This window comes from Stylophora pistillata, chromosome 2, assembly GCF_964205215.1.
Source record: "Stylophora pistillata chromosome 2, jaStyPist1.2, whole genome shotgun sequence".
In the NCBI taxonomy this organism is placed as follows: Eukaryota; Metazoa; Cnidaria; class Anthozoa; order Scleractinia; family Pocilloporidae; genus Stylophora; species Stylophora pistillata.
The window spans coordinates 41,783,563-41,793,003 of record NC_142520.1 but is presented as its reverse complement, the minus strand read 5'-3'; the positions used below and the strand labels follow the sequence as shown (position 1 = coordinate 41,793,003).

Sequence of the window (9,441 nt, the reverse complement as noted above, 5' to 3'; positions counted from 1 at the left end):
GATAGATTAAAGGACGTTTGTGCCAATGCACGCACACGATGAAAGAAGGACTAAAGCGCCCTTTCCCCGTTATTGTTTTTCAATTAATACAAAGTACATTTACGTCAGCCCCGCGCGTTAAGATGGTCGTTGCGTTAAAAAAAAAAAAAAAAAAATCCAACGAAATGAGGTTTATCCATAATTGACGGTGCCCACTAAAAGGGAGACGTTGCAATATTTGTGTGCACGAACTAAAAACAATTCATTACCATTGAAATGGAAATGCGACTTTTGGGCATATGTTCAATTCTTTAATTATAAGCGGAAAGGAATTGTACAAAATAATTTCTTTATTATCTCGTGCTGCAAAAAATTGATACCCTCGTTCGCAATTTAAAGCCTTGCATCTTTGGAGAACGCTTTCAGTTTAATCTCTTAAATAGGCCGAGGTGATTACCGAATTAGTCCCTTTTTAAGTTTGGGTTGAATGTTTCATGGAATCTGCAAAAAATTAACTTCGTGTCGTTGCAACAGTGTTCGGCAACCGACCTACCGGCGTTGAGGTTGAACTCGCCAAAAAAAATTCATAAATGAATAATAGTAATGATATTAAAAAGATGCACCAAATAGTGGAGTGTTCCTATTGGGTGATGGTTCGAAAGTTTAAAGAATAAAATTATGGCCAATTCACGGCTGGCGGTTTTTTTCCTCCTTACGCCGGTTACCATAAACATTTTTACTATTAACAATTTTTTTTACGACTACTGTTTAAAAGCTTTATCGTGGGGCCCTGCTCTAAAGCTGCATACTGACTTAAGGACTTACCATTTTCTTCTTCTCCTTGTTGGAGTCTACTCAGCTAGCAATAGCGAATAACGATCTAAATTTCAATGATTCTGTGACTTTCTTCAGTTTCCTAATTGACTATTTCGCACTTATGCAAATTACCTCTTTTTCACACGGTTGTATAGAACAAAATGAATAGAACCTCTTTAGCTGACCGTAAATCATTGCTAAGCACAAGGTAAAACAGCCTATTATTTCAATTTGCGACTTCCTCATTACTGCCTCGCGCAAGGTAAGTTTGATTATTTTTCATCTTCTGTTATAATGGCGAGGTGTGTTTGCCGTTGTCACAACAGAAAACAGGACAGTTTGTAATTACAGTTATTACAACGATTACTAAAAATTTAGGTTTTGTTCATAAAAACGTTGGGTTGTTATGTACTTTCATTTAGGACGGAATATATTATTTGTATGTGGTGAAAATATTATCTGCGTGTGCATGTCCTATAACTCCCCTGTTCCCGCGCTTTTTGATCTTACATTCTGCTGTCGCCTATCAAAAATGGACGCCCGTAATAAAAACGTTATTATTTAAACGCTGGTAAATTTACTAGTTGACGAAAGAAACAGACCTGACTTCGAACATACCTAAAGGGAAAACATACCCTATTGATAGGGGTAGGAAACGTCTTAACTGACTGACGTGACTGACAAACTGGCTACCATGAAAACTACCAAAGCTAGCTTTTTGTATTTCTAAAGGTAGAAAATTTACACGATCAAATCTGTTGAACTCACCGATCATTTTTTTCTTAATTAACGACAAGTTGTGAAGAAAAAAAGTGTTTGTTTCTTGAGTCACAACAATTGACGATACCCTCACGGCTCCCAAACAACAACAACGCTCAGTAAATTAAGGCATTTCTTGTAATATCAGCATGGATACGGAACGACTTAACTGACAAACCTGGCTGGCAAACTGGCTACTGTAAAAAATTTGCGGCCCGTATATCTGACGGAAGAGAACTTATTTGTTCAAATCGGTTGATCTCACCGACCTTCTTTCCTAATTAAAAACGATTTGTAAAGAAACAAAGTCATTGTTTATCGATTCACTGCAATTATCATTTATCCTACCGCTCTCAAAATACAATAACGCGCAATAGATTAAGGCGTTCTTTTGTAACATCCGTTTACAGGATTTTTCAACTCTGATACACTAATATGGGAAAGTAAACTGAGACTACCGATTGTGTACTTATATTCTGTCCAATGCTAGAGACGACAGGCTTCGAAAGAAATAAAGGAGAAATCACAACAATAAGTCTTCCTTTGTGCTGCCCAGTAGTCTCCTTTGAGAAAAAAACTACTTTTAATTCATGTTATGCAAGGCAAGGTTTTTATTTTTTCGCTTTTTTTTTATTATAGCCATATCGTTTCTCCCCTACCCTAGCATCAGCACTGCACTGATGAGGCCCAGAAGGCCGAAACGGTACTGTCTGCAGTTAGTTATATATATTGTTTTATTTTGTTTTTTAACAAATTGAAATTCGTGTCAGACTGGGGTGGTGCGAGGCTACGTGTCGGCTTTTATTCGGTGTGGGATGCCTTGTATTCTGTTACCAAACCGGTTATAGCGTCTGCGACAATGGGACCAGGGTATTCAGAGAACAAGGAAAAATGAATTTATCAAATTATTTATTATCACGTAAAACACAGTGCAGCAAACGAACAAATCTAGCTTACTCATACTGAACAGAGGTAAATTGACAATTCTGTTTCCCATTTACCTTGAAAAAAAAAAAACAATTTGACTAAAAAACCTAACCTTTTTTTATATCGCCTAAAAAAGAATTACTATCAGAGCACCACTCTCTACATTTGTCCTCCTAGCTATCTTTCCTTCCATAACGTCATTATCGAGAACATTTTTCTTCAAGTGTACTTCTGTTTCCCACAGGCATTTTTCCAAATGTACACAACTTAACTAAACTGGTGGCTGACTGGAAAACTCAAGTTATTTAGCTTCCAGACTCTCTATTTTCTAAATTCGTCACTTGTTACTAACCCTAAAAAACAACAAAGTTTTGACATCAAAACAACTGCGTCAAGTGATCTTTTCCAATTAGTAATGTTACAGATAAGAGCTAAGAGAGGTATTACATACAGCGAAAAAAGCGGAAGATCTCCATGAAAAAGCACTTAAACTTTTTTCCATTCAAAGTTATTTCTTAAATTTCATTGTTAGTTTGTTCTATGCTTATCACATCGCCTACGATCCTTTTTGTTCTGGTACATAAACGACTTCCATTTTTTGCGTTATCATTTGCGACCTTGTTAACTCTCCTAGTTAATAAATGGAAATCTACTTGTCTTCTTTTAAAAGATAATATGTCAAGACAAACTTGACAATCATAACGTCTTCTCGGTCCACGTGATCCAGTTCACAGAGCGGGATATTTGCTGCTACTTCCCCCTCTCTTATCTCCCTCGCTGAGAAAGGGAAAACCTTCTCCTCGCGGGAATCAGGCATCAGTACTATTCTGTTGACATGAAGCATAAAGTCATTACTGTGCAGAATCATGATAAGGTTTATTTTATTTTTGACAGTTTTCAGGTTCGGAGACATGGTTTTAGATTTCCTCACTCCTATATGGAAAATTAACGATATTGATAGTTGTCGTAAAATACGTCACCTTTATATATGCAAGTACTTTGGCTTATCAGCAACGATCATTTATCCTCTGCACAGCGCTCCAGATTCAAGAGTGAGAATCTATCCTTTATGATAAAGATGAGTCCCTCACCTCGTTCCTACTACCACTGCCGTCACTGCGGACACCAGCTCCAAGGAGAGTCCCGCAAATCGCAGATGCGCCCTCCACCGGTTCCCATTCCAGCACCTGTACTCAGTGCTGAATAGGTGCGGCCCCTTGACGTCACTCCATTTCTCTCCCTTCCAGCGGAAGGAGAACACTCCTCTTTCTTCCAAAATCCATTTTGGTTTGGCTCTCTGAAATGAAACCGAATGTTCAGTTCATGTTAATATGATATCTTTTCTCATTATTTTTAAAATTCAAGCATCTCACCTGGAAATGCATCAGGCCCCGCAGACGCTGGACCTCTCCTTCCTGCAGAACACTGTGGGTTGCGGCTGCATTTTTCGAGTGCTGTGACATGTTCTTCTGTTTTATTATAGCAGTGCAGCCAGTCACCGCACAGCGAACCGCTCTTTCTGGGCACTCGCTTAAATGCAGTGTTAAGTGGAGTCTGCAAAAGAATCAAAATTAGGGGGAGCTGGCTGGCTAGTGCTGGCTGGCTAGTTATTTAATAGATCTACTTATTATTTGTATTCTTACAGAAATTATGTTTTATTTCTAATTGTACATACACGTACACGTTTTAACGAGAACTTCTGTACTCCTAGGTGTCACGTGTTTAAATAAAGGATTGATTGATTGATTGATTGAGTGCAACTTTTGGATATTTTATTGGCCTTAAATAGTCATTTTACTATTGATTTCTTAATTAAACAGATAATATCTTACCGTGGAAGGCTTGTTCCGCCGCTTAGAGGGCATAGTACTCTCTTATTAGAGCAAAGGGAAGCGGTATGCTCCTCGAAGGATTCCCTTGTTATTTTTCTACCGCATTCCTGGCAAGGGAGCTTGTGCTTTGCACACTGCGCAGTGTGTGCTGCCATCCTCTCCCTTGCCACCACCTCTCCACACCCATCATTGGCACACGGCATCGGAAACCTTCCACGTGTTTGTAAGTGCTACTCGTGCTCGTGAAATTTTCCTGTCCATAGACAGCCGCTCTTATTGCACTTGACATCAAAATTTCCCAGGATGTCGTCGAGTGCGATATTGACGTGAAGGGTACCTGTTCCTATCGGTGCTTTACAAAGTGGGCATTTTGGGAAAGTCTCAATGCCCATGAGAGTCGCAAGGCAGTGTCGACAGCCTGTATGCCCACATGCCAGAGTCACAGGTTTAACCATTGTCGATAGGCTTCAAATTAACAGACAATAAAGAGAGTTTAGTACACACTATTGCAAAACTAGTGTTGACAAGTCAAGTAATTCCCTTCAAAAATACCCCTGCTAGCAAGGAATTCAGTTCGAAAAGTTGTCGAAGGAAAGTGGAATTTAATCATGGAGTAATGATTCCTTACTCAGAGTTACAACAAACGCAGAACATAAATCTTAATGTTTTAAGGCTTTATAGTTTACTTCTGTTCCTAGACACATTGCTATCATTTCGTCTAATTGGTCAAATTCCTGTTGAAGGAGCAACATTTCTCTCATCTTAGAAAGACAACTGGTGAAGTATAAACCATTTCAGCTCGATCACAGAAGTAAGCAAGTTTGCATTAATGATTTTCATTGCCTTGATAATTAAACATCCCGTCCTTTTGCCTGAAGATTATTACAATTTCGCTCATGATCTCTTTTTCCCAGAAAATGCGAATATAGTTCCGCAGTTAAAAAGAACTTCTGCCTTCTAAATGCCCTGAATGCTGTCGGTTGTTCTCCTTAAACGTCATGTTTAACCTTTGTATTTTGAATTCGCAATTTTTTTCTCAAAGAAGCTGCGTGGTATTGTTTGCTTTAATGCTGATTTTTAAGTGCGACTTCAAACCGGAAATCCAAAAATAAAGAGCCACGAAAATTTTTATTCTCGTCAGGCATAAGGGGGTCTAATTTCTTATCTGTTTTGAAATGTTCAACTCGACACCGAGCTTGGTTTGAAAACCAGCGCATTTTGAAGTTCAGAGTTATGGTGGTTGCTTGACATACAGCTCCACGTTGTTGAAAAATATAGACTTATCTGTTATAAAAAGTTCTTTTGTACATTTTTTTGGGTTCAGTTGAGATAATCAGAGGGCTAGATAGCCAAATTTAAATTCAGACTTTTTGCACTATTTTCCGGCCGCAATTTTAGTGAACCAAAGATACACCCACCACAATTGCGACTCCATACCAGGCTCTTTAAATTTGCGCAAAACATTTCGACGAATATCTCAAGTTTAGAAAACAAAGAGACCTAAAAATTAGAGAGTTATTTCTTAACCTATCTCCTATAACATTGAAATTTCTTAACGAATGCACAGAAGATCTATCTGTGGATGCGTGACAGCGAAAACAAGCAGTTGCTGACAGATAAAAATCATCGCAATAATAAGAAAACAAAAAAAGACTTATCATACAGAACAGTTAAATAGCGCGCCGGGAGGAGAAGTGAACTCAAAATGTTCATGAGACATAGCGAATCTGGCAATGAATAAGGCAGCGGAGTGATCTAGTCCAAGCGAGATCTGCTTTTAATTTGTTGAAATTACCAAGATTAACTGATAAGTAAACGATGAATATCACCCTGTGGACCTCAATGGGAAATGTGTATTCCCTGGACAATTTGACACGTATTCATCAATAACAATTGATACTGATCTGGTAGCAATCGATCCGCGAAATGACAGTTACCCATGCATGGTCTCAAGTTCCTGTTCAAACAATAAAGTTTCCATTCTGCGTGTACGGGTGTCTATGTGTGCACACCACTTCCTAGAAAAGGGTCACTTGCCCGTTTGATGTAATTAAAGAACAATTGGACGATTAAAAAATTGCGTTTGGTGCATTTGCGGAAAACGATCCCAAAATTGTTTAACTATCAATGTAAGTGTCCCGTAGCGACAGGCCTAGGTGACATGGGTGTGCCGTGAAACAAAAGCCTTTAATTAAGACATAAATCATATACACGTCGGTCAGTTTCATTTTCGGCGTGGTTTCGCGTCATCGAAGGACATCGATTAGTGTAGCAAGCACTTAAGTCTTTAAGATTAAGGCTTCAACTCTACGAGATGAACCACAGTAAGCGCGCTTTCCAAAGAACTGTTGTCTTTCTGGATAAACGGCACAGAAGCGTGCCAAACAAGACTGAGCTGGGCAGGCTCACTACCGCCAAGCGGATTTCTGATTTATCATTTACAAAGAACGACAGCTCTTCCCAAATCGGAGAATTACTGGTGAGAGCATTTCCTCCTCTTACAGGAAAAGACCTTAGCAGGTAAGTGCTGCTCCCTACATAATCTGTATCGTAGGCTAGAAAAATGGTTCCAGGGAAAAGAATGAGAAGTACCGTAATAAAATAAGCGAAATGCCGAAAAGAGGCGAGATTGGATGTAAACGTGAATGAAAGAAAACTAAAGTTGCTGTAATACATATTCCTTTAGATGTCTTGCAATTACTAATAACATTGAGAATTTCTCGCCAAGTGAGAGGATTTATTGCATTTAAAATTGGTTACAAGGCAACACTTCGAACAACTTGCCAGTTTGCAATCATTTGCGACGTGATAAAAAAATGAAATGAAATGTTGGCCAATTTTATTAAGAACATCTTAGATGATAATCTTCCTTGTACCAGTGCACATTGAATTATTTAAACTTACAATACTCTTTTTCATGTGACATACTGTGCAATCTTTCTCTCATTGCTACGATCTAAAGCAAATATATAACCACTAAAACAAATGTCACAGTGCATGCGAAATTAATGTATGTACCTTGCAGAAATAAACCCAGAGTTAAATTCAATTCAACAGAAAAATTAGTGTGGGTAACTACAATCACCTTTCTGTCATTACTTTATTACACTAGCTTGGAAATAATAACATCGTATGCGAGAGGGCATGCAATGAGGACAGTGGCAACTGGCCTTCAAAGTGGCGTGCAGCTCATGAACCACTTTGGTGGAAGTAGAAAGAAAAAGATCTTTATATTTTTACCAAGTCAAGGTCTGTGTATATTTGAAATGTTACTTATGTCAACCAAACCTTACATCTGCACAATGTGTTTAAGTTGTTATCGTCAAATGGAGCATAATTATGTCTTGGGCAATCTTTCTGTCATAATTTTAATTCAATTTAGCTTTCTATGAACTTATATTTATGCTCGATACTTTATTTACTTAATATCTAAGTAAGGTGTCTTTCCCTGCAGCCTTGCAACTTCTAGCACAAATTAATAGGAAAATAACAAACCTCCGGTACTACACAGAACTTTCAGAAGAAATTGGTCACTTGTTACCTCATCACCCTAGGAATAGTGATGTGCATGACTACTGCAATTTTCCAAATATTAATAGAGTAGCAGAGGCTGGCTTTATCAAAATGCATACCTTAACATGAAACAATTCAAAGGTTGATGGCCTTTATGTCATAATTGTATCCACAAACACTTGCAACAGTCTTCTAAAAACCCATTTCCAGTCAAATTTATAAAAAATTTATCGATTATAGACATTTGATCACCACATGTGCATGCATAACCTGTTCTCTCACCACAGCTCTGTCATCTTCCACTTCATCATCAGCATCCACTTCCACATCTTCATTGTCCACAGTCAGTTTACCACCCACATCTGGAGCCTCTTCAACACCTTCAGCATCTCCAACCCTTGTACCACCAACATCTACAGCCACTTCTACATCTTCTTCATCAACAGTCAATTTACCACCAACATCTACAGCTACTTCAACATCTCCACCATCTGCAGTCACTTTACCACCAACATCTACAGCTACTTCAACATCTCCATCATCCACAGTCACTTTACCATCCACATCTCTATCCACTGCCGCCTTAACATCTACATCATCACAGGCCACTTTACTGTCCCCATCTTCAAGCAGCCTTGTATCTACACTGCCACTTGCACAACCCTCCACATCCACTCCACTGGATCTGATGCCTTTGCCAGTTGATGGAGGTAACTGGAAAAAAGTTTTGTCAGTATTTGAAATTAATTAAGATTTTCAGATCCTTCACAAAAATTTGAAAATATCAATAATTACAAGTCTGAGTTGAAAGGTATCTGCTTATACTACCAACAGCTTGGAGTTTGTCTTTCCCTTTGTAATTCAATTTACTGACTAGTTATGTTATTTTCAGTGGGTATATCTCATCCTGCCAATTGAAAGTGCCTAGATGAAAATCGAAGAAGTATGACAAGTTCTAATTTAATTCTGAATTTTAAGTGTAATCTAAATTGATTTTGACATCATAGCTTCTACGCGACGATATCTCACAGCAATGGCAACTGCCAGTGCAAGAGGACTGACATCAGGTATAACTGCACGTTTGTCTTATTTTTTTTATTCGCTTTCTGCATTGGTGTTCTAAATGTGTATATGGGTGTGTATAGGATGATTACAATTTAAGTCTAATGTTACTCAACAGATGAGATCTCAGACTTGTCAGATGAGTCCGATTCAAACCAGGGCGGTGAGTTGGTGCAATTACAGTTTCAATTGATCTTAATGAAGATACCCAATAAATTCAATAGGAGAACACTTAATCACTTCGCCCCTTGCAGGCTCGTAACACTTTCAGAAGAAGCTGTTATTAAGCTTTCTTCTGATGTACAGCTTGCAAGGATTTATGTGAAACTACTCTGAATACAAGTATTTTCCTGAACAACACCTCTGAAAGTGAAAAGTAACCTTTAGTTAATTTAAAGACCTTTCACAATTCTGCCATAGACCTGATCTTGATGTCTGCACCTTTTCCTCTGTTAGGCCACAATATGGGACCATCCATTGTATCATCTGACTCAGAAGATGACACTAAGGGTGAGTAAAAGGATGTTCAAGTAAGTTAAAACTATAGACTTCT

The 9,441-nt window shown here is 38.3% G+C and overlaps 1 protein-coding gene and 1 long non-coding RNA gene across 2 annotated transcripts; one reads left to right on the top strand and one right to left on the bottom strand.

Annotated features, from left to right (window-relative positions):
• Window positions 1–2,446: 2,446 nt before the first annotated feature.
• LOC148739588 (uncharacterized) lies at window positions 2,447–8,250 on the bottom strand. The gene is made up of 5 exons (XM_088747117.1): window positions 8,109–8,250; window positions 4,314–4,778; window positions 3,855–4,035; window positions 3,573–3,778; window positions 2,447–3,308 (listed from the first exon to the last, which is right to left on the bottom strand). Exons 2-5 carry the CDS (start codon window positions 4,514–4,516, stop codon window positions 3,131–3,133), a joined length of 768 nt encoding a protein of 255 aa, XP_088603243.1. The 5' UTR covers window positions 4,517–4,778; window positions 8,109–8,250; the 3' UTR covers window positions 2,447–3,130.
• Window positions 8,251–8,659: 409 nt separating this feature from the next.
• LOC148739587 (uncharacterized) lies at window positions 8,660–9,390 on the top strand. Its single transcript, XR_015996069.1, has 2 exons — window positions 8,660–8,893; window positions 9,007–9,390. It is a non-coding gene; the product is annotated as an uncharacterized LOC148739587 (long non-coding RNA).
• Window positions 9,391–9,441: the final 51 nt, after the last annotated feature.